The 26,478-nt window shown below is 41.5% G+C and overlaps 1 protein-coding gene and 1 long non-coding RNA gene across 2 annotated transcripts in view; one reads left to right on the top strand and one right to left on the bottom strand.

The window, feature by feature from the left end:
• LOC147025451 (uncharacterized) overlaps window positions 1–26,478 on the top strand; it is a 122,934-nt gene that overhangs the window by 54,750 nt on the left and 41,706 nt on the right. The window contains exons 8-14 of the mRNA XM_085886445.1: window positions 9,414–9,554; window positions 15,675–15,864; window positions 16,442–16,505; window positions 19,966–20,100; window positions 20,204–20,260; window positions 21,058–21,113; window positions 23,657–23,736. Of these exons, the coding sequence (XP_085742571.1) occupies window positions 9,414–9,554; window positions 15,675–15,864; window positions 16,442–16,505; window positions 19,966–20,100; window positions 20,204–20,260; window positions 21,058–21,113; window positions 23,657–23,736 (723 nt within the window). The remainder of the gene's footprint in view (window positions 1–9,413; window positions 9,555–15,674; window positions 15,865–16,441; window positions 16,506–19,965; window positions 20,101–20,203; window positions 20,261–21,057; window positions 21,114–23,656; window positions 23,737–26,478) is intronic.
• LOC147025452 (uncharacterized) lies at window positions 23,224–25,786 on the bottom strand. The gene is made up of 3 exons (XR_015059536.1): window positions 25,726–25,786; window positions 25,340–25,399; window positions 23,224–23,860 (listed from the first exon to the last, which is right to left on the bottom strand). It is a non-coding gene; the product is annotated as an uncharacterized LOC147025452 (long non-coding RNA).

The following is a 26,478-nucleotide window of genomic DNA, read 5'->3' as shown; positions in this document are numbered from 1 at the left end:
TCTTGCCATTAAGACACTGCATAGCAGAGCTTCCAAAGGAAGTACTTACTCTGGTGAACCTTAATGAAATCCATGATGGAGGAAGCATGGTCTTCAGAAGTGCTGGAGTTTCTTCTGTGTGCACTCTGTACATCAGACCCAGACCTGCTACAGTTCTCCTGTGTGGTAGGGGATCAATATTTTATTCCTCTGGAGGGGCCTTGATGATACATACAGCATAACGTTGCATATCATCCAGCTTTTTAAGATACATGTCACTTGCAGACATACATACGAGGGGAGCATATGCCATTGTGCTCTGGACATGGGCTTTGAACACTTGGGCTCGGTCAAGCGGATCCAAGTATGGAGCAATACTGCGAAAGGTACTCGCTCTTTGTCCAGCTCTAACGGCGATGGAGTTCATGTGAGACCGAAACCCATGCTTCGGGAGAACCTGATTTCAAGTATGTCAAGCTCGTGTACATGCTCTGAGGGCTTGTCACACCCTTGAAGAACTCTGGAAGATGCTCACTTGGTAAACGTCTACTGAATGAGATAACCTTGCATTTCTCACTATCAAACAGGACATTCCATTTCTGTCCCCACTCATAATCTTCTGAAGGTCTTCTCTCAGATAAATGGTGGCATTCACTTCATCCAGCAAGCAGTAGATGGTACCATCATCAGCATCGAGGCAGGTAGGGATATGCAGGTTGTCGCGCAGATTGTTAATGTAGACAAGAAACAAGGTGGGCACAATAATTGATCCTTGAGGTATTGATGCATTAATTGGAGTTGGTTTGGATGTTTGGCCATTAACCACTACTTGGATATGTCTGTCCATCAAGTACCTGGATAACCACTGCAACAGCTGCCCTCCAACTCCATTAGCAACCAGCTTGACCAGCAAATCCTTGCGCCATACTCTCTCAAAAGTAGCTTTGATGTCAAGTGCTACAAATGTACCCTCCTGACGTCTGTCAAGACAAGACATCCGCTCAGGACTCGGATATGTGAGTAAATCGGAGGCTGAGTGACCAGGACGGAAGCCAAACTGATTGTCGCTGATAAGGTTATTTCCAATGAGATGTTTCCTCAGGGTCTCCATAACCTTGCTGATGCAGCTTTGGAGATGAATGGCCTATAATTATCTGGAACAGTGCAAGAGTTGTTCTTATGCACTGGCACCACATTAGCTATCTTCCAAGAGAAAGGGAATTGGCCACAGCTAAAGCAGAAACAAAACAGTTTGGCAAAATGTATGGCAAAGACTGATGCTCACTCTTTGAGAACTCTATTTCCAATTCCGTCAAGTCCAGATGCTTTATAACTTCCACCACCGAAGATGAAGGATGTTATGTTTTCACCCTTTTATGTCTATCTGTTTTTTTTGTCTATGTACAGGATATCTCAAAAAGTTGTGGGTGGATCCGGATGAAATTTTGTGGACAGGCTCTGTGTATGACAATGACGAACTGATTAGATTTTGGTGAAGATCCGGATCCGGATCTGACCACTATAAATTTTTAAGTGATTCTTCACCGTTGAGAGATCAGGCCAAAAACGATATACAGCATGATATCTCAAAAAGTTTTGGACAGATTCGGATGAAACTGGGTGGACCAGTTGGGTGTGTGACAAGGAAGAATTATTCAATTTTGCTGAAGATTCAGTTCTGGATCCGGATCTGTTAAAGCTTTATGTCATTCTTCACCATTGATAGATTGGGCTAAACTGATATATCACATAATATCTGGAAAAGTTGTGGACTGATTCGGATGAAACTTGGTGGACAGGTTGGGTGTGTGACCATGACGAATTGATTCGATTTTTGTGAAGATACAAATCGGATCCGCCGACTAGGATTTTTTTAAGTGATTCTTCACCATTCAGAGATGTGGCTAAAAATGATATTTCGCATGATATCTCAAAAATATTGTGGACGGATTCGGATAAAACTTTGTGGACAGGTTGGGTGTGTGGCAAGGACAAATTGATTCGATTTTGGTGAAGATCCGAATCTGGATCTGGATATGAGAATTATTTAATTCTCAAAGTGATTCTTCACGATTGAGGGATCGGGCCAAAAACGATAGTGTTGTATAGCATGATATTTCAAAAATGTATCGGGCTCGATATGTTTTTGTGGATCAGACATTGTGTGGTGGAGATATGTGCTCAACCTTCTGCCCTTCCAGTTTATGTCTAGCTTCTGTAGGATACATCTGATGTCATGAGGTCGGAGCATTACAGTGTCCAAGTGAATGTTGGAGCGAGCTGTGAGATCGGGAGTGTCATTTTCAGCGTAACCAATTGTACACTTTGATGCAAAATGATCGCCGAAGATATCCTCTTTCTCCTGGGAGGTGGCAATGGTCTGACCATCCTTCTGCAATGTTGGGAAACTAGAATGTCGTCCTTTCCTCTGTATCTTCTTTACTGCCCACCACCAATCATGGGGTTTTGGTCACTTTCTGATAGTTCTGCCTTGCCCTTCTCAGACCGTCATGGGTAACAGCACATGGGCTCTTGCTCCAGTTGGTATATGCCAGACAGATAGCTTTATCAGCCATTCGGTAATCCTCAGTAAATCAGGGAATATCGGTCAGGAGAACAGTGACCTCTCTATGGGGAATGAATTTCTCCATGCCAAACTTGATGATGGTTTCAATGTTGATGCAAGCTACACCAGGACCTCCAGTGTTTCTGGCTTAGTCCCATGTCATACTGTGCAGATGCTGCCTGAGAGATTCCCAATTTGCTTTTTTGTTTTCCCATAGTCACCGTTGATATGGTTTATCTAAGACTGATGGCTTTTTGAAGATGATCTCCACTGAGCTATGATCAGAAGTTCCAATGTTGGCCTTCAGGCTTGTGGTGTAATAAGCAGCAGAGTCAATGATGACCAAGTCCAGTAGATTATCTCCATGCTTAGACCCTTTCACCAGTTTATCAAGCCATGCTTCAGCCAAAATTTGGAGCACACAGTTCCAGCTCTGTCAGTTGTGGACTTGCTACCTAACCACTCCTGGTGGTGAACATGGAAATCACCAATAATCATCACATGATCTGAAGCAGTGGTTTGGATGACAGAATCCAGATTGAGAGACAAGTACTCAATAAGACAACTGTCGGTTCGAGGCAGGGAACCAGGGCATGATATCGTAAGTCACATGGTTTGGCAGCTATGATTTTTTTTTGAAGAATAACCCTTTAAGAACCTTCTTCTCCAGAATGGCTTGACAGATCGAGGAGAACGTCACCCACATGTTCCCCAAGTCTTCTGGATCCCAGGGTGTTGAAGAATAATTAATCGGTCAAATGGTCTGGCAGCCATACTGCATTGAACAAAAATCTTAACAAAATTTCTATCTCTTGAACCGCTTAATTAATCGACGTGAAACTTCACAATTATGATCTCGTTGCAATAGGGAATATTCATTTTAGATTGCAACTTGATCAGACACGTAGTCTGACACCCCAAATTATTTAATATTTTGAATCGATATTGAAGGTTTAAATCAAATTTGAACAACGATGTATAATGATGCAAGAATGTGGGTGGAGGCATATCCATCCATCCATCCATCCATTGGGACCATACTCTGTGCAGAGCGTTGGTGCTGCTGAAGCAATCTCCTTGGCTGTTGGGCACAATCCTGGACTGGTCGCCACTCCGACACAGGATAGCAGCAAACTGGCAATTATTTTGCCAACCTCGGAAGGATGACAGGCCGAGTTAACCCCACCTAGTATCAAGTCAATAGCCAAGTGGGATTTGATTCAGTGGTTCGGAATTGGGTGGTTTGGAATCAGGATAAAGTGTGCCATCAAATCTCTGCATCGAAGGCTCAGCAATTGCCATTGCCGAGCGTTTTTGGGTTTTTTTCTCTCACAAAACTGAGAAAATTTCTGGTCTGGCAGCTGGAATTATTTAAGACTTGCAAATACCATCCGTCGCATTGCTGATGGGAATACTGAGAGGAGGGAAAGGGAGGGGGGCGAGGAGGGAGGGGGAGCGAAGAAGGGTGGGGGAGCGAGGTGGGAGGGGGGTAAGGGGGGTGGGGGAAGGGAAGGCAACGAGAGATGAAAGGAAGGGAAGGCAGACGTGCAGTGGAGTGTTAACTACGATTCATACTGTCTCATCTAAATGCTTCTGCACAGAATAGCAGTGAAGATGGAAACAAAATAATGTCTCAAATCCATTTTGTACTGGTCATGCTATCAATACCGCCCAGATACAAACATCGTCCAGAGAAAAACTCCTGTCCAGATATAAACACCGCTGGGACACGTCCGGAGACAAACTCCCTACAAGACATGAGCAGAGACATACATATATACATATATATATATATATATATATATATATATATATATATATATATAAATATATATATATATATATATATGTACAGTATATATACATATACATATGGAGATGTGGGAGGAGCCTGCTGCACTGTAGCAAGGATGGGCCAAAAACAGAGAGGTGTGAGGGGTAGGAGAGTTAGGCCTTGGTCACATTTGCCACAGCGGCTGTGGGGTCTCCAAAATCTGCGGCCACTCGCAATTATACGGCGGCCGCAGTATTTCCACGGTCACACAATGTAGCAGTCACATATGTTTTTATTTTTCGGGGAGCCGCACGGCGTATTTAGAAATCGTGGAGACCGAAAACGTGGGGGTGCCGTACGGTCTTTGATTTGATGTCGCACCGTGACCTGAGGGCGTCGCTGCGGCGGCCATAGAATTTTTCAAAGCAGATGCAAGGTACCCGCAAGGCGACCGCAGGGGGGCCCTAAGGCGAACGTGTGGCCAGACGAACGGTAACGAGTGGGTATATATACCAGTTCTTTTTTTACTGAAATAAAAATATAACAGTATATATAACTGAATATACTATAACTATAATATACCGTGGTGCCCCCAGAATCCGAACGCCCCGTTGTTTGAACAAATTGGAATCCGAACAATTTTTTCGAGAAAACTTTGCCCGAAAAACCTAATACATTTTTAAAAACCGAACACAACGTAGCGTTCATGTTTGTTCACGTGTCTCCCCCGAGACCGCATCTTCATGCTTTGTTCATTCAGTTCGTCGGTGGAAGTACTCGTGAAAGCATCTCTCGTGTGTCGATTGATACTTTAGGCCTCAGTCACATTTGCTCTACGGCTCGGATACGGCGGCCATACGCCCTCTGAATTGACAGAAACGTTCGGCGGCCGCAGGGAAACTGAGGTGGCCTCAGGGTAGCCCTACGCCGTATGGCTATATTTTACAGGCCATAAGGTCACCGTGGAATTATAACGCGGAGTTGTAACGTTTTTCATTTTCTACGTTCGCCATAGAAATTCGACAAGCCGAAACAAAAGAACGGGTAAAAAAAAAAAATTAACCCATTCGTTACCGTCCGTCTGGCCGCACGTTCGGCTTAGGGTCCCCCTGCGGTCACCTTGCGTCTGCCTTGAAAATTCTATGGCCGCTACAGGAATGCCTTAAGGTCACCGTGCGATATCAAATCAAAGACCGTACGGTACCCCCACGTTTTTGGTCTCCACAATTTATAAATATGCCGTGCGGCTGCCCGAAAAATAAAAACGTGAATTCTACATTGTGTGACCATGGAAATACTGCGGCCGCTTTATATTTGCTAGTGCCCATACATTTTGTAGACCCTCCGGTCACCGAGCCAAATGTGACTTCGGCCTTACCTCGTGTTTTCTCCTTCATTTGTGATCTTTGTTTTTTTAATCATCTTGTGTTTTCATTAATAACAAAAAAGCAATCCGATCACGTGGTGTAACGGACTGTCGGGCAAGGATTGAATTTCACAGAAAAACCAGTTGTAATTTTGAATATCCATGATTACGTCAGCCCAATGCGTTTGATGAAAGTGATTGTGGTTCTGCGGGCATCATGTTTGATGAGCTGCCCCGGGGGCAGCGCTCTCGCACAGTGCGCGAGCGATCGTAACCCAGGACGGAGCACGAGCCTGTGTGAACCTTTGGATGTGGTGATTGTACCAGTTGACATACAATACACCGCCACCGAAGGTCATTTACTCATCTTATTTTCCCTTAAACATGGGGAATTTCAGTTTAAAGTGTCTTGAAAGTGGGTTTTCTTTGGGTCCACGAACGGATTAATTCACTCCATTATTTCTTATTGGGAAAATATTTTTGGAATCCGAACTTTTTGCAATCCGAACAGCCTCCTGGAACGAATTAAATTGCGATTCTGGGGGCACCACTGTATAGGCAAACACCTATACTCAGATCTCTAGCAATAGCGCACGTTGGACCTACGGTCAACGCAGACTGCCACGGAGGCCGTACGTGGGTGCGCGGTGGACGTAGGGGAACCGTGCGTCGACCCTGCGTTGCCTGCAGGTAGTCACATAGACCGCAAGGCCACCGTACGGCGACCGTGGAAATAGTGCGGCCGCCGTAATTTTTTGGGGGTTGAGAAAATTCATTTTTCATTGAGAAGAGCTTACGGCAGCCGCACGAATAACGCAAGCCCACCGTACGCCCTACGTACGGTCGACGTGGAACACATCTACGTCATAGCTTGGCTTGTTGAATTGCTACGGCGAACGTAGAAATGAAAAAAAGTTATAACTCCGCGCTATAATTCCACGGAGCCCCTACGGCCTGTGAAATATATCCAAACGGTGTAGGACTTCCCTGAGGCCACCTCCGTTTCTCTGCGGCCGCCACATGTTTCTGTCAATTCAGAGGGCGTACGGCCGCCATATCCTCGCCGTAGAGCAAATGTGACCTTGGCCTTAGCAGATAGAATATGTTATGCTTTATGAGCACACCACACACACACACACACACACACACACACACACACACACACACACACACACACACACACACACACACACACACACACACACACACACACACACACACACACACACACACACACACACACACACACGTGCTTGGCTGATGTCAGCAATTTTTCGGGAATCAGCGGAATTGGAGTTAATGTGATTACCGTCAACATTACGTTCTGTATACAACCCAAAAACCTTGAGTAACTTTCACCGAAAAGCAACATTGCATCTATATAGACATTTCAGGGAGATATGCACAAATGTTAATCTTTTTAAACAGCTGTGTGTGATGGGTGGAAAATAATTTGGCTCGGTAATTTAGAAAACACATTAATATGGCAAACGGCTCGGAAATCGGATGTTATCAAATATATTTTGCTTTGAAACTCACAAAGAGAAACATATAACCTTTGTAAAGCAAGCCCAATAACCAAATGCTTTAGAAACAATTGCAAGGACAAAGGCAAACTTGATAAACCCTCCATAGGATACGGGATGAAAATTTGCTACCACGGTTCCTGTAACAGGCATGCCATGTCCACATACCCACGGAGAGTCCCTACAAATCTTCCCATATGTACCACGTCCATGTGCGCTGTATGGTGCATACGTACCTCTATCTTGCAGTTACTGTTGACTGTACATCTCGATCGGGACACAAACTGTACTGCTATCGACTGTAGGCTGTTCGGTAAGTGGCTTAAGCACTCATGCAAGAATCCAACAGAACGTCTGGCTTGGCAAGCGATTACCAATTGCCGTCAATAAAACGATGTACCTGGAAATGCCCAAGTAATGTCTGAATTTGACAAATTAACACTTTTTAAGGAGACAGGGAACTGCTGATAAGTTTGATTCTAAAGCTTAAATTTTGAAATTTGACTTAGTTTAAGAGATTTTCGACGTTATTGCATGTGCGGAAATGAAATAAAGCCACAAACACTGGTGTTTCTGGAGGGTTATAAGCATTGCAATGTAACCAGCGATTCGTACCTATGATGAACAAGCATTCGATGACACAAGGGAGGAAAGTGAAAAATGAAACTTTATTATTGAGAAATCATTGCGGCCTGTTCAAAGTCAAGGCATGGTTGAGCAGGTCAAAAAACATGGTGGTTTCAGACCCCAGCGAGGTCACCCAGGATACGCCTTAAGACTCCAGAGAGAGAGGTGGCCAACGATCGCTTGATAAATTATATGATTAAATGAGGCCGTTAATTCCAAAGGAGTGTTTTCATCGATCCAAACACCCAATTTTCACTCACACACTTCCTTGAAGTTCCCTTAGTATGCATGCAAAGTTTCAGGCTGCGAGGTTTCATGGTTTTGGAGTTATGGAGGGAGACACACACACACTATAAATTTTTAATCTGGATTCTCGGATTTAAATCAAACTTGGAACATGTATAATGATGTAATAATGTGGGCAGAGGCATATCTGTCGATGTCGCGACATCGTAGAGTGCCCTTCTCGTTTCAAAATGGCCACAAACTGCAGTGGTGGTTTTATTTTATCACTTGATTCAGAATCAGGATAAAATGAGCCAGCAAATCTCTGCATCAAGGGCTGAAGTACCTCATGTACAGATGGAGTCCATGCCGGTATGGAGACGATACTCTGGAATGATAAATTTCTACATTTCCCTGCCTTTATCCAATTTCCGAATGTCTTGTATCATTTTCAAATTCACATTACCGGCTGGTAATGTGATTATTATTATTATTATTATTATTTTTAATTTGGACACAAAATTAATGTTACATTTGACATATGAAACTTCAATTCAGCTGATTGGAATGTGTTATTTAAGAGCCAGTATCAAGCCCAACAAAAATGATGGGTTGTAACAGTTCACTTCAGGGTGCAGTTGCATGAGCGTGCCAAAGTTTGAAGCCTGGGCCTAGTGTCAGGTGTGCTGATATCTTCTTTATTTATTAGACATCCTGCAGATGTAAATGAACACTCGGTTTCCTCTGCGTGCATTGCTCATCACGTGAAGGGAATTTCACCTCCCTGTGCCTTGTTTTTATTGTTATATTTTTTAACGCTTCTGTACACTGCCATTGAGGCCATGTTGCAAGTCACCGTCTTCATTTCCAAAAGAAGACGTAACTCTTTCATGGAAAATGTTTTGCGAGTTTTTTTATCCTGAAAAATTAGACCGTAGTGAACACACAGTCGTGTTAAAAGATTAGCCTTTAAAACCCTTCTTAAATTGTCCTTTTGAAGGGGGACAGACATCACACAAATGAATACACAAACACACATTGTGTTTTATATGGTAAGATACCTGTTGCCACTGCCGAGCGTTTTTATTTTCAAAGAAAACAGCAAATTTCTGGTCTGGTCTTCTGGAAAATAATTCTGGTCTGGCAGCCAGAATTATTTAATATTTTTAATCTGGGTTCAAGGATTTAAATCAAACTTCGATCAAGTATGTATAATGATGTAATAATGTGAGCAGAGGCATATCTGGCGACGTCGAAGAGTGCCCTTGTAGTTTCAAAATGGCGACGTTGAAGAGTGCCCTTCCAGTTTCAAAATGGTTACAAACTGCAGTGTTGATTTTGTTTTATCAGGTGGTTCAGGATCAGGACAAAGTGAGCCAGCAAATCTGTACACCGAGCGCTGAAGTACCACCTCCTATGCATATGAAAGCCTTGACGCTCATTGCAGACATGGAGCGCATGGAGCACATGGGGCTCTTGGAGCACTGGACGGTATGGAGACACTACTCAGGAATGAGAAATTTCTGCATTTCCCTGCATTTATCCAATTTCCAAGTGTCTTGCGTCATTTTTAAATTCACATAAACGACTGGGAATGTCATTTTTATTTCTATGCAACATTAATGTTACATTTGATAAATGAAACTTCAATTCAGCTGATTGACATGTGTAATGGAAGATTTCCTATTGTCACTGCTGACCGTTTTTTTTTTTTTTGTTTGTTTGTTTTGGGGGTGGGGGGGTCTGCCTTATCTGTGCCCCTGTGTGGCAATAATACAATGCAGTTTTAATTGACAGTGTTGGGGTGATAAAGCAAGTCATCAAAGTGTTGTGACAGCTTTGATTTTGTGGTTAGGTAAGTTAAAATTGTCTATCCACGATCACCTCAAGCCACTCGAACATCAGAGCAGAGCTGAAACACAGATCAACAGCACCAATCACAAACTGCCAACTGACTGATACATACATGTGTTGGTTGGCAGGATGGCCTAAAGGTATGCACACTTCCCTCTAAGCTTTCTACCCTGTGTTTGAATCTCAGCCCAGCAATAAACTGTCATCCTGGTGTTCCACAGACAGGGTGATTCATCAATCTGTGTGCCATCCCTCAAATGGATGTTAAACTGGGTGTTTTCATCATTTTTTTTTCGAAACATCAATCACAATTTAAAACATAAATATTTCATAAAATTGAAATATTTATTTATATTCTTTCATTTGTTGGGTGGTCGCTAGACTACCGTTATTCTCAGGTTTTCCGTCTGTCTGTATGTATGTAATGGACAGTTCTGGAGGCCAGAGGAGTCAACCGATTTTGATGAAACTTGACTGGTAGGTTCATACCAGGATCAAGTTGTATGCTTTTGAGCACCGTTGCTATGGACGCCACCGTTACCTAGCAACGGAACTTTGAAATTTTTGAAAAATCCAAAATAAATAAATAAATCGAAAATCAAAAATTGGCTTCCGCGCTTTTATGCGCACTATAATCAACTTCTTTGTCAAAAATTGTCAGCCCGATCTGTCAAAAACTGTATGACTAGTATGCAATTATATAGCGACCACCCATGTCGCCTACCGGCTTGTCTGTTTGTTTGTATGTAATGGACAGCTCTGGAGGCCAGAGGAGTCAACCGATTTTGATGAAACTTGACTGGTAGGTTCATACCAGGATCTAGTTGTATGCTTTTGAGCACCGTTGCTATGGACGCCACCGTTACCTAGCAACGGGACTTTGAAATTTTTGAAAAAATCCGGAAAATGTTTTTTTTGTCGAAAATCAAAAATCGGCTTCCGCGCTTTTGTGCGCACTATAATCAACCTCTTTGTCAAAAATTTCAGCCCGATCCGTCAAAAACTGTGACTAGTATGCAATTATATTACTATATGCTTTCACCCTAATGTAGGGTTAGGGAATCGAACACAAATGATGAATGGACAGTTGCTCGTCATGTTCCTATATGGAACAACGAACGGCAAAAATGCCATCTGATGTGTTCTCTTATCTACATATTTCAAATTCGCCTTCATCTTGCGACCACCCATGTTGCCTACCGGCTTGTTATAGTTATTATTGACTTGATTATTATTATTGATTATGATTGAAACTTGACTATTATTGACTGTTGACTTGACTATTATTGACCATAGCGGCTTGTTATAGTTATTATTGACTGAAACATTGTCTTAATAACAGGATAAATGAAGGGTCAATACATTTGAGAGATAGAGATAGAGATAGAGATAGAGATAAGGATAAAATTTATGTGAACAGCCTGATTATGATCTGGAGTGCATTGCAACACTGTTGAGAACAAATTGCTTCAAGCATAATCCAGAAGCTAATTAAATCAATTCTGAATGGAGTTGAGGCAGTTCTCATGACAAAAGGGGGTCACACCGATTATTGATTTTACATAAAGACAGATTTGATTTTTCCTATTATAATAAGTACAGCATGTATCACTATATCCTTAAAGGGGAACTCAAATGCTCAGACCACCTCTGCTAATATATCCCTTGATACCCTCCAAAATAGATGTCTTTTTCTGATTTCTGAATTAAAAAGTAGGTAAATTTTGCGATGAAAGTCAAAATCTTCTTCTTCTTCAGATTATCCATGACGTCACACAATGATGCCAGACAATGACGCCACTATTGTTTACGGGTTACATCGCGGCACGGTTTAACTCAAATGGCGAATAATTTGATAGTTTTTTTTCCCCACAAATATGACAAGTCGATGCATCCTTTGTGGTTGTATCATGCATGGAGGGTGGTAATACTCCATACAGAGGGATGATGGGGGAAATGGCTGCCCAATCAAATGTGTACACAATGATACGCTTAGAAACTAAAACTACTTTGGAGTGAAGCTATAAACATTTCAAAGCCATATCTTTTATTCTCCATCAATTTTCTGAACGACCATGATTTAAAAAGTTACCAAAATACATTGCTGAAGTACCACTACGTGAGATCTCTAAATCGCCATTTTTTATTTCTTCTGCTTTCCCTCTAAAAACAATGTAACATTTTAGCCCAACCGACTTCATTAACTGCTGAAGCGATGATGGTGATTGCAATGCGAGGAAGCCCTTTGTCTCTGGACTAGTGCACATAACCCATAATTTAAAATATATAAACCATAAATCATTTTATTTTATTATGAAAAGAAATTGATCGTAAATGTGGACACAACCAAACCAGGCCAGGACTGTGGGAGGAGGGAATGGAAACTGAACAGAACCATTTCAAAAGCGAAACATATCCAACCCATCCCCAAAATCAACTGAAACAAGTGTTGAAATTTAATAACAAAGATGGATTTCATCCATACTGAAATAACAAAATATATAAAACATGAAGCATTTTATTACTTGAAAAAAATTGCAAGTGAATCAATAAATAAATAAAAAAACATGAGAAGGCAAAGGCCGTCCGCGTCCGCTTAAAGGATATGTTTAAAATTTGACGGTGTAAGTAGTGAATCAGGGGAGATTATCAATGTGATATTCATCACAGCCTTTTTGGATGCTGACTTGAAAATGATATAGAACATATGAAGAGGTAGGTCGAAATAGAAACGCAAAAACCCAAAGCCCATCCGCATTCAAGATGTACAGAAAAGCCTTTTATATTCAGATGTGTTTTTTTTTTTTGACGTGCGCTGGCACACACGCCAACACCGAGCTCGGCTCCTTTTATATGTACTATACTATCGTTTAAGCATTTTATGAGAAAAAATAAAATGTACAAATCGCCCCACCCGCCCAATTGGTTAGGGGCGTGTTTTTTTTTTCGATTTTTGCATTGACCAAATTAGTTGAGGACGTGGCTGTGGCGCTGATGGGGCCCTATTACCAGTACACGAGTACTCATTTCACCAACCTCAAAAGGATGTCAGGATGAGTCAACCCCACCTGGTGTTAATTCAACGGCCGACAGGTGCTCAAACTCAGCACCCTAAGATCCTGAGCCAGCCACCCTAACGGCAAAGCCAACACCAGGCTTCAGGCCGACTCTATGCCTTGAAATGTGTCACAAGATTTTAGGATGGCTAAGTCATTTGTATCGGCCAGTTTCCTACCAGAAGTGTGTGGCAAGTCAGCTGTATAATATAGAAGTTGATTGTGATGGAACAATGTCAAAAGATATTGTGATACTAAACCATGAGGATTGCAGCATCGTAATATGGTATCATTCTTCATTTTCTTCTTCTTCTTCATCCATCACAATCCCATAACAAAAGTAAAATGTCATGATGGTAATCCAAAAAGGATTGTGGTGTCGTATTGTGCCATCGTAATATGGTGTCATTCCTACCTTATTTGGTTATTTTTTGAGATTTCATTCCCCTGTTTTTACTTTTTTTTAATTTTTAAATTTAATCCTTTAAATTTTACATTTTTTTAAATAATTTTTTTCTTGTGGTAATACAAACCATGATGGTTTCATGCTACACCAACGCCCAAAATACACGAGATTTGTCAGAAATTGGATGAGATTTGTCTGAAATACCCATGTGTGGATCAGGCCTACAAAATGTTTGCTTTTGTGCTCGAAACATGTTCCAGAGCACTGTTCTGAAACAACCAAGATGGCTAAATCTTGTGGTTATTCACCCTGATTGATAAAGGATGCCATACCTACTATTAAGCAGAAGAAACAGTTGTTGCTCAAAACTGTTACACCATCTCTTCCCAGCTACCGGCATATGAAAACGGACAATTTGAGTGGTGACTAAAACACCTGTTGCCGTTGCCCGGCAGTTACCACAAGAGCACCTGAAAATAGTTATCTATTATCAACACAAACTTCTTCATGTCAAATCAACCACCAACTATTTGTAGTGGAGAGAGAGTATGTGTCTGCATCATCATTTACTCCTCTCAGAGGATTTGACCGAGGTTGCTAAAACTTTCAGGGTACCCCCCCCCTCCTCCTCCTCCATCATTCCTCCATCAACCATCACTCCGACAATACCCACTACCACCCCACAATCCCCACCATAGCACAACTTCCCCCTCCACTGGGGTGGGACATCGACACCTCACAGACAAGACAGTGGGACAGGGCACAGATACAAATGGCTTCCCGGGAAAGTATGAAATGGGACGATCCCGTATCGTACAAGACTCCTGGTCAGCCTGTGATGGTGAGAAAAAGCATTAGTCGCCCAATTTGTCCGCGGTGTCTGAGTGTGCTGGGCAATGATGTGTATTTCTGCTCGAGCAATATGTAAACCGATTTATCAATTGATACAAAATCCCTCCCTTAAAAACCACTAATTGAACGGAAAGCAAAACTTGCCGAGCTGATGTTAACATCCGACCAACATTTTGATCTTTTTATCACCTCCATCTTCATGTCCGCCTTCTTCCTCTGAATAGCACAAGGCTCGAAACCATACAGCTCCGCAGTTCTCCCGGAAGCGTTTCCATTCCTAATTTTGTCGACAGTAGTTTCATCAAAAGCCCACTGATCAGTTTCTACATACGTACTGAGAATCTTCAGTTTCCAATGACGGTGAAATCAGTATTAGAATCTGAGCTCGACACACACGGTTCCTCAATGTAAAGTCGCCGTTTGGATTAAGGTGAGATCATGGTATGACATCACTGGCAAAATGGAAAATTGACACTCTCGGGCGATGTTCGACACTTTGTGATTGGCAAAAAAAATCCCCCCCTCCCCCCAAAAAACCTTCCTTGAAATTTGACTGTGATTAATGATTTTCAATGGTTTTCATAAATAAATAAAATACATTTGGGTTCCCCTTTAAGAGTGTATGGAAATCCATGAGAGTGCTTTACTTTTTATACGCCCGATTATATATAAATATATATATGGGCATATTATGTGATTCCAGTCGTCCGTCTGTGTGTCTGTCTGTCTGTCTGTCCGTCCGTTCTTGTCCGCACTAACTCCCAAAGTTTTCAACTTTCACGTTTCATATTTGGTACATAGGTACAGACTGTGGAGACGGAGTGTCGCGACATAGGTTCGTCATCTAAAGTGGTTGCCATGGCAACCAGGTTGCTGTTTTCCATGTCCTCGCACAATTCTGAAAATACCTTCTTGTTCTTCATAAATTGACGTGTTTGAATATATAATTGTGTGCGTGCGTGCGTGCGCGTGTGTGTGTGTGTCACAGAGACTTTTTCGGGCATATATTGTGCTCACTTGCGCTCTTGTTCATATTATAATGATTTATTTTGTTTTCACATCTTGTTTCATAAATTTGTGACTGGACTCTTATGCTTGTATCACACTTTAGATAAAACGACATAAAGTAAAATAAGACGTGAAAAATAGAGGGGGGATGGAGTAAAAAGTCGCAAGGGACTGGACGTCTAAATTAATGAAAAGTGTTTGTTGATGGTGAACTTGTGGAGAAGGTTTTGCTATTTGTGTTTACAACTGTCTGTGGTTCTGAAATGGAGAGAAATAACAGAGATGGCCATGTGATTGAAATGTCCAGGGAAGGTTGAAGTGTCGAATCCGGCTTGGAGAGGTTTATGCTCTTGTTTCGTACATCGAGGAAGTGTTCACGGAAGTGATTGCCGAGTCTTTGCCTGGTTGGCTTGTATGTGGTCATTGTATTTCCAGGATAAACTTGTCATTGGGGAGTGTGGAGTTGAGAGCGTCGATGACAACGTAAGATATGCTGCCCAGCTCATAACAAGCAAGCACCACAACCTTGTTCGTTGTCAGGCAATAATAGACTCCATTGACTTGCGCACAACTGAAATGAATGAATTAAAAAAGAATGAGTCAGAGACGGCTTTGGCCAAACAAGGTATGCTTCACCACAAATGCCCACTCTTGGTTTAATCAATCATACCCACACAAAAATATCTTCAGCATTCCTCATAAGGTCAGATGAGGTTTCCTTATGACGTGATAATAATCTCATGTGATCGCACAAAAAATGCATATGTTTTTGCAAGGTTTTGGATTTCTGTGATCCATGTCCAAATGACTTTATAAATAATTTAAATTTTCGGTACGTCCTTGCATCATTCACCTTGCAGTTCATTGTTTTAGAGTAAATTTTTGTAAATATCAGTCTGTTTATGAGACATGAGTTTTCAGTACAAGTTGAAATGAAGGAAGAAACGTTAACATGGCAGATTTGTGAGGATGATAAACGCATTAATCCCATGAGATTGCATTTGAAAACGAGACATTGGGATGCTTTTTAGAGGAGTTATATCAAATATTTATGCATTTTGTTTTCATTGAGATGTGTTCGGAAACAAGAGGCTGGCTGTGTATCATTGACTCACCAATTTGGTGGTGCAATGGTGTTGGTTTCATCGGAAGTTTTTCTCACGATTTGAATCACTTTGATGGCAAATCTTTTGTATTTTGAGGTGATGACAATGAAGATATCAGCCCAACGAATGGGAAGGATATCATGGAGAAAGAGGACCAAAGGTCAGGTGCAATACAGCTCATTTTGTGCAAAACTTCAAGTCCTCACCATCACATTAATGCTGCTACATCCAAACACTTTTTTTGCAAAGCTGTATGTAAATAGAACATGATTTAAATGTCAGCCCTGGAAATAAATGTGAGTAAATAAATGGATTATTATCAGCCCTGTTTGTGTAGGGTAGTCACGGGACCATTCGACAGCAACAACAACACACACACACACACACACACACACACACACACACACACACACACACACACACACACACACATTTTGATAAAGTACGTACTATATAGAATGTTAGATTGTCTATAAAGTGTGTATAATATGAATACAATGTGAGCATGTTGAAGTTTGTACGAACAACATTTGTAAATCAGTCAGAGAATATCTGGTACATATTAAAAGCTCCGTTCATGTCTGTATCACAAGATGTCTATGAGTTACATACTCTTTGAACGTCAGTTGTACGCTGATTAAACGTACGTCTATTAATTACGTACTATTGGAATGTACATTTTGATCCTATCTCCCCTTTAAACCGCTAAAGACACCGATGGCCCTTGAATACCCTTGATACCCCCAAAGACCCCTTAAGACCCCTTTTAGCTTTAATACCCTTTCAACACTTTCGACATTTTGTACCCTTTATACCTTTACATCCCTTAAGTCCTTTAGACCCCTTCCACCTTAACGCCATTCAGACTCCTACACCCTTCAGACAGATTAGACAGTCTGGACCCTTTACCATTTAGAGGTTTAGACCACTTGGACCTTTTTTATATACTTGAGAGAGTTGACCCTTTTGACCCCTTCAACACTAATATTGGAATGTACCCTTTTGACCAAGTAGAACCTTTTAAGCGCACACCACGCAAACATCTAAATAATGCTCAAAATCGACCCACCCAGAGGGTGGTTATTCTGCTCACAATTAATAAAGGCACTCTTGTCACATACTCTTAGCAAAACACTTCACAACCAGAAACTTTAGAACCACTTTAGAACGTTTGGACCCCCCATCTACTGTCTCAACAATCGCCTGGAAGAAGTCCTTTCTTTCAAGCTTATGGGTCTCACTACCTGCCATGATCTTTCCTGGGAAAGCAACATTTCCAAACTGCCCTCCAAAGCCAGTTGCTGACTGGGAATCCTCCATTGTGCAAAGTCCTTCCTCGGCCCACCTGACATCCTGACCGCATACAAAGCTTTCGTTCACAGCCTCATGAAGTGCTGCTCTCCCCTCTGGGCTGGTGCTCCTGTCTCTCACTTTTCTCCACTTCACACAGTGGAAACCAAGGCATTTCGGATCATTGGTATCTCCCACGATGAGGCTGAGTCTTTGGGCCTCTCACTCTCTCACCACAGGCAGGTCGGTGGTCTTTCTGTCTTCTACCGTCTCCTCTCCGGTCTCGCCCCCCCTCCCCCCCCCCCCGCTCTGTGTGCGATTTGTCCCCATCATATCTCCGCAGGGCGTTCAAGGTCCGCCAACAACCCACTTCTGGTAAAACTACCAAAATCACGAATCACTGATCACCTTCACTCTTTCATTCCTCTTTTTCCCCACCTTTGGAATAAACTCCCTCACTATTCAATCCCATTCTTCCCTCCAAGCCTTCAAAACAGCTGTTCACCACCACTTCTTATCGCCCCCAATCCAAATGCTCGATCTTTTCTACTTCCGTCAATCCACTCCAAACCCACCTCCTTCAAATTCCTTGCTTTCCTTCCTGAAAGTCCCTGTAGTGTCCATCTTGTATACCCCGTGTTCTCCACCCCATCCGTCTCCCTTCCATAGATCTCCTCATGTCTCTGTTCCCCACTGTTTTTTCATTCCCACGTCCCTCTTGTCTCATGCCCCCCTTGCTGTGCGTTGTGTGTAAGCTCTCAGACGAGCCTCGACAATGTATGCAAAAAATTAATTAAATGATTAATGAATTAATTACCATTACATCAATTTAGTCACTTTATTAGCTTCAGCAAAGATTGTACTCCACTTCGATTTCCCTTCTGTACCCATATTCCACCCAAACGGGGGGAGGGGGGAGCGTAGTGGGGTGGAGATGAGGACTGCTTGTGTTTCATACAACACATATTCGATGAATAAAAAAAATCCGTGCAATCGCAATGAAATTCTCCAACATGTAAACACATTTCTTTCATTAAAAAGGTAAAGAAACGAGTAATAATTACATTTCAAATGAGAAGGGCAGTCGGTGGAGCGCATACCTCCGCCATGCGATGCCTGATCTAGCGTAACATATCGGGCCCAATACATTTTTGAAATATGCTATATATCGTTTTTGACCCGATCTCTCAATGGTGAAGAATCGCTTTAAAAATTAAATCATTCTCGTATCCGGATCCGGATTCCAATCTTCACCAAAATCGAATCAATTCTTCCTTGCCACACACCCAACCTGTCCATCAAGTTTCGTCTGAATCTGTCCACACCTTTTTGACATATCGTGCTATATATCAGTTTAGCCCAATCTCCCAATGGTGAAGAATCACTTCAAAATTCTAGTATCCGGATCCAGATCTTCACCAAAATCTAATCAGTTCTTCCTTGTAACACACCCAACGTGTCCACCAAATTTCATCCTAATCTGTCCACAACTTTTTGAGATATCCTGCACAGACTGACAAATAGACAGACAAAAAGGGGAACAGAAAAAGTAGTGAAAACATATATAACGTCTTTCCACCTTCAGTGCTGGAGGTAAAAATGCAATTAGGATGTTGGGATGTTACTCCAAAAAGTATGCAAACAGTACAGGGACAAAGTAGGGATGGCCACAAGAAATGATAATGTGAAACCATACCTATATCTTTCTTTGAATAATGGTTGTCCCAACGTGTGTGTGTGTGTGTGTGTGTGTGTGTGTGTGTGTGTGTGTGTGTGTGTGTGTGTGTGTGTGTGTGTGTGTGTGTGTGTGTGTGTGTGTGTGTGTGTGTGTGTGTGTGTGTGTGTGTGTGTGTGTGTGTGTGTGTGTGTGTGTGTGTGTGTGTGTGTGTGTGTGTGTCGAACTTATGACCATTCCTACTTTGTTTTCATACTTTTCAGAGGAACATCCCTTCATCCTTTTGTATTTTTAAAAGTGTTTTTATTACTTTTATATCATGATGTGAAGATGAATTGATTGGATTGTGGCCTCAGGCAGTCAGGTGTCATGTCAAGTAAAAATGTGGGACTTGAGAACAGCTGAAGGGATTTAAATCAAACTTGGTACAAGTATGTGTAATGATGTAGTAATGTGGGTGGAGGCATATCAGTTGAACAATGTCATTCTTGTTTGTTTGATTTTTTTTACACCTTTGCCTGATATTGTTTTATTTTACGTGATGCTTGGTAGAGGGTGTATTGTAGTATCAGTTGTGGAAATGGAGAATGTGTTTGAGATCCAGTTTTACATATTTGTACTAAGTTGTGGATTTAAGAGGACTGTTCTTTTTCAGGGAAGCCAAGATTAACAAATCTCGTGGTTTTGAAGATGTCTGTGTGAACCCGTCTCCCTGTTCACAAGCCATTGGTGTGAATAAGTCATCACTATCCACCACCACAATGAAAACAACTCCTTGGAAGTGTCTGAAGTAAATAATGTTTTTTCCTCCTCTCACTTTTTAAACTTGATTTTGGATGTATCTTCCTCAACAAATGTACAACAAATTGTCTTTTCAATCTTTTTCAATTTAGGCAGATGTTCAGGAGATTTCAAAAGAAGAAGGGTTGCAACGACGTTGAACATGTTGTGTAAGTAAGGGAAAATATCCCTTCGGAATGTCGTGACATGAAAAATACGAGCAATAGAAATGGTTTTCCTTTTAGGAAATTAAACTTAACCCTGTTATATCTTGATCACGATTTTCTCCCAAATTATTTTCTATACCTTAGAGATTTAAGGGCTGATTCGAGGTTTTATAGATTAGACGTTTTAGGGCTGCGGGATTGCTTTGAGGTGCACTTGCACTGGCTTGCAGTCTTGACCCAGATATTAATGGTCATCCTGGTGTTTGGTATGGCAACTGGTAAATGATCAAGAGATTGGGCTCGAGATGAGAACACAGCACATGACTTGGTTCCTCTTGGCCAATCAATTAAGATCAGTCACCTGGTGAGGTCTAACGTTCACCAACTTATGCCAGCAAACTGGTTTCCCGTTTTACGTCCATCCGAAGGACGGCATACATATTGAATCACCCTGCCTGTGAAACACCAGAATAAAAGTTTATAGCTGGATCGGGATTCAAACCGAGGAAAGACAGCTTAGAGGTGGTGAGTGTGGGAGCTTGGGACACCAAGGGGGGACAAAAGTGTGGTTTGGGTGATTGTCACACCCTCTTCACCATGTTAACATTTTTTTGGATAACACCATGCTTGAACAGACTTTGTAGGGTATCCGTATAGTGGTGTTGTTTACTGTCTGAATGTAGAAAACGTACAAAGAAGCGATGCAGTCTGATTCTCACCAAGCTGCATCTTTATTCTGGTATTGTTTCTTATTTGTGACTTTTTTAACTACACCTTTACAAAATCATTATTTTCTGCAGGAATGCTGAGATTCGTCAAACACCAAAACAATATTCTAAGGAACAGCAGATATCTGGTGAGTTTTGAAAATTAATCTTTTCAAAAAATAGATTGGTTTTCTCGGTTACAAGTATTTTACATGTATTAGTTAGGACGGAGTAATTCCCCGGTTTGCACGAAGGATAGGTTCCTGAGAGATTCGCGCAATCGCAATTTCGCGCAGAACGTGGCTTTATAAGTCATTATTTTAATGAGGATGCATGGAGCGGACGTGCTATTTCCATGGTAGATGAGCTTCGTCCAGGAGCACAAGAATGATATACAGTATATTAACTGTGATAATAACCTGAAATCATTAATGAACACCATTAAACAAATGAATATGATAAATTTTGTACTTTGTACCAATGAGTTGTCTTGGAACTCATGTTTTACTCAAACGACTGCCTTCCCTTTGTAAATTTGTATGTCCACAAGAAGTGGCTTTAACTTCATCTCCTCTTGCATTGCCGCCATAGTGGAGTGTCAGGCGGTCTTTTGCTACCTTAAAGCCAAAGGCATGCTGCTCTTCCTTGGAAATGAACGTACAGGACGGCATCCTTTTCCAAAAAAGCCTTGCCTTGTCCACATGAATAACTAGCTAGGGAGAGTGAACTTCCACAAGGGCTTTAAATTTAGACAAATTCAGTTGCTGCCTGCTCGTCCATGCTCGCAGCTTCACCATTTGTGCAAATGTCATCCAAATTGCTGGGGCACTTAAATCTATCTCGCACCCTCAACTGGCTGTAAACATCTCCTTCATATATATCCCTCACCTTCCTCCTCTTTTACTTTGTCTTATAAACTCAGTGCCTCAGCCATAACTACTGCCTGGCTTAAAGGTATGGCGTGCTAATTCATTTCCTCGATCCAGGAAGATAAAAGTCTTTCCATCTTCTCCATTAAACTGCTCCGAGATCTCGTTAATTTTGCGGCAACTACGGACAGGAGTCGTAGACTGACTCGATGCTTTAATTTTTTGGGGGTTCTTTACAACTATTGTTGTCCTTACAGACAACTCACAGAAGCCAAATGCACACCCAACAGCAGTGGCACCAACAACTGACTCCAACCACCTTCAAACTTTCACATTGGTGAAATGCCTTCCATATAATACAGAAATCCGTATTTTTGTAATGACCCATATGGAGGTTTCTGTATGTTAATCATCAGAAAAGCATGCATCAAAAAAGGTAGAGAATGGGAGGGAGCGTGAGGGTAGAGAAAGGGGAGGCAGTGTGAGAGTAGAGAAAGGGGAGGCAGTGTGAGGGTAGAGAAAGGAGAGGGAGCGTGAGGGAAGAGAAAGGGGAGGCAGCGGGAGAAGAGAGAAAGGGAGGCAGTGTGAGGGGAGAGAAAGGGGAGGCAGCGTGAGGGGAGAGAACGGGGAGGCAGCGTGAGGGGAGAGAGCGGGGAGGCAGCGTGAGAGGACAGAAAGGGGAGGCAGTGTGAGGGGAGAGAAAGGGGAGGCAGCGTGAGGGGAGAGAAAGGGGAGGCAGCGTGAGGGGAGAGAAAGGGGAAGCAGCGTGAGGGGGGAGAGAAAGGGGAGGCAGCGTGAGGGGAGAGAAAGGGGAGGCAGCGTGAGGGTAGAGAAAGGGGAGGCAGCGTGAGGGGAGAGAAAGGGGAGGCAGCGTGAGGGGAGAGAAAAGGGAGGCAGCGTGAGGGGACATGGATGTCCCGTGTGCCAACATTTGTTGGTGGATTATTTTGTGTCACTCCCCATCAGAAAGCTCCAGTAGAACTCCACAAATTGCCACACACACACACACACACACACACACACACACACACACACACACACACACACACACACACACACACACACACACACACACACACACACACACCCACACACACACACCAATCTCGTTCATTTATAGTAAATCAAGTAATTAAGGTTCTTTTGGCCGACTGTAATCCACAAGGAAAAAAAAATAGCTGGATGACAGATTGGTGAAGAACAGTGCGTTTTCAAAAAGGAAACCCCACCTTTTGAGGTGTAGTTGCTAAGAAGAAGAATGACAACAGCAAGTTTGAAAGAATGAAAATATATTTGCAATGACTGGTCTGGTGTAACGATGGTGAAGAGGCGTCCTGCAGTGAACACCATGAAGGTTTCAGCTTGAAGAGCCTTTTATTGCGTTGACCAACAGTGATGAGAACAACTCACAACATTACAACAACTCGAAGCACATGCATTGTCTAATATTTGGCCAAGCTAAGCATCACCTTAATAAATACAAAACAATACTGATAAGTTATATTGATGAAAGAGGAGCAAGGCAAAGAATATAATGGACTGCCAGGATAATGGAATTGATGAGGAAGTCAAAGATAGAGCTACTGAGTCTTTATCCCCCAGCGGAGTCTTTATTAATTGTTTTATATTTGTCTCACTCGTGCTTCCTTACAATAGGCATCGTTTTCTTATCTTCCTCAGAATTCAAACCTATCCTGGAACAATTTTGATTGTTCTTACTGGCACTGCTATGTTTATCAGAACATTTTTTTTTTAATATTAGCACTGCTTGGTCTTATTTTAAAATGTGAAATGTTTTATGTTGATTTCGCCCCTCTTGCCAGGATCTTCTCTCAGTCTTCGTGAAGATGCGCTTTATTGCATGAACATGAGAAAGATAAAGGAATTAAAAATGTATGACCAGGTAAGCAAAATATTGGATTTCCTACAGTGAGGTGGCTTCGTGATATTATCATTGCACTCCAGCCAAAAGTATCACTTTTTTCACTGAAGTATTGCATGGTACCATACTGTCAGAAAATTCATGGCTGCAAAAAAAAAAATTAATGGATGACATAAATATGAAGTCATTTTCACGAATGAATTAAAGCATGTTGTTTCATTCAAAGATCGTTATGTAGATGGGAAATGTGCCATTTCATCACTGGAAACTCCCACTGGATAATCATACATTCAGAAAATATATGCCTGCAGACAAGAACATGTACATAGAACACCAAGATGACATCGTAACGGCATCATCTTGACGTTATTTTCACAGATTCAAATATAAAAGCTGAAAATTTGAAAGATTACTTCCAACAAATTAACCAATTTTGTTTTTGCTGCTCAAATTAAATGTTTCACTACTGTCGGGTTGTTATGGAATCACTGTAATCATGGTCATTACAGTGCCTTTAGAAAGTATTCACACCCCTTGAATTTTTGTTGTGTTACATCCTGAATTTAAAAAATGGATTAAATTGAGATTTTTTTTGTGTCACTGATCGAAAAGTCAAACTCTGTAATGTCAAGGGAATTCAATTTTTTATATTTTTTTTGTAGAATTTTTTACAAATCATTTATTATGAAAAGCTGAAATGTCTCGAGTCAATAAGTATTCAACCCCTTTGTTATGACACTCCAAATTGAGCATTCAACATAGGATACATACCATATGCTATGTTGAACACTCCTTGTGAAGGAGAGGTTCTTTTCTTCCAAGCTCAGGTGTATCCAATTTCTTTTGATTAACCTTGCGATGTGTCTACAACTTGAATGGAGTCCATCTATGGCCAATTCAATTGATTGGACATAATTTAGAAAGAAACACACCTTTCTATATCAGGTCCCACAGTTGACAGTGAGTGTCAGAGCAGAAACTCCACCATACAGTCCAAGGAACTGTTTGTAGAACTCTGAGATAGAATTGTGAGGAGACGTAGATTTGGGGAAAGGTAGAAAACATTTTCTCTTGTTGAAAGTTCCCAAAAGGACAGTGAGCTTCTGGAGAAGAAGATTTTCAATATGTTTCAGGGTAAATCCAATATGGCTGCCAAACCATGTGACCTATGATGTCATATGTGTGAACGTTTTGTTCCTCATGGATAGGCGGTCATATGTGTAAAGTCTCGCCTCAATCTGTTCAGCCATTTCAGAGAAGATTTTTGAAGGTTTAAAAAAACAAAAAACATAGCTGCTGAATCACGTGACCGATGATGTCATCAAAATGTTTTTGTGGACCATTTTATCCCAAGATAAGACTCAAAAATTTTCATACTGATCGGATGTAGCATTTTATATGTGCAATTATGACGTCAAAACGAAGGAGCCTATGATGTTGTTAAAAAAAAATCGCACTCATTCCCCATGAGGAGTACTTGCTATGTGCCAAGTTTCAATTTTTTTATTGGTGCAGTTTCAGAGATACAGAGGTCCAAAATTTTTCCATTATTCCAATATGGCTGCCACACCATGTGACCTATGACATCATAATCATGACTAAAAGATACTGCATGAGTACTCACACTTATGGTGAAAATTTTGTCTCAATCCGACAAGCAGTTGCAGAGAAAAACACCAAAGTTCTGTGTGGAAAAACAAACAGAGAGCAGAAAGATAGACAAATAAGAAGACGACGTCGTGCAGAGCACGAAATTGCAAAATCCATAAAACAAATTTGACCTAAAAAAAATAATTGGTGGTTGAATTCAATTACAAACTATCCAACTCCTCTTCAAATTTCAAGTGAATCAGATGAAAATTGACGATTTTAGAAATTTGGGCAATGTTGACCTTTTGGCCTGTGTGGACCTCCAAAACAATTGGCTAGTTGAATTCAGTGACCTGAAACATATATCCTCTTCAAATTTAAAGTCAATCAGATGAAAATTGAAGATTTTAGAAATAACACCTCAGTTGTTGACCTTTGGCCTGTGTTGACCTTTTGACCTCAAAAACAAGATGCTTCTTCCTTCTGACAAACTCTACCATGTGGTGAAGTTTCGTGAAAATTGTGACCTGCAGGCGATAATAAACATAGGCAGCAGACAGAATAACAACCCCCCCCCCCACCCCCGGTCAACCATCATGCAAAAAAATTACACTCTTGTCTAGCGTGTAACAAATTCTTCAATTTCTTTGCGTTGAGCAACCTTGCTAAATTGCAGTGCAAAAGTACGAGTCCTTTTAAATCAATACCAAGCTTTCTCAAATCACGAATTCAAACCCAAATTTGTCATCATATTGAAAGCATTTATCCATATTCTTGAATATATTTCAGTTATTATTGACTGACACTTTGTCTTAACAGAATACAGGATGGGTGAATACATTTGAGAGAAATAACATTTGTGAGCAGTCTGACTATGCTCTTGAGTGCATTACAACACTCTTGAGAAAATATTGACTCAAACATAATCCATAAACTAATGAAATCAACCCCAAATGGCGTTGAGGCAGCTCTCAAGGGAAAATTTTCAACCCAGCAATAAACTCTCACCCCTCTATTTCACAGGCAGGGTGATTCCTCAATGTGTGCCATCTTTCAGACGGACGTTAAACTGGGAGTCCCTTCTGCCGGCATTAGTCAGTGGTCGTTAAAAATCCCACTGTGTCCTTCACGAAGAGTAGGCGAGCTATCACGGACAACACGAATAAATTCTAA

This window comes from Eptatretus burgeri, chromosome 6, assembly GCF_056783735.1.
Source record: "Eptatretus burgeri isolate ZD-2024b chromosome 6, Ebu_testis_v1, whole genome shotgun sequence".
NCBI classification, from domain to species: domain Eukaryota; kingdom Metazoa; phylum Chordata; class Myxini; order Myxiniformes; family Myxinidae; genus Eptatretus; species Eptatretus burgeri.
This window is presented reverse-complemented; position numbering and strand designations above follow the sequence as displayed.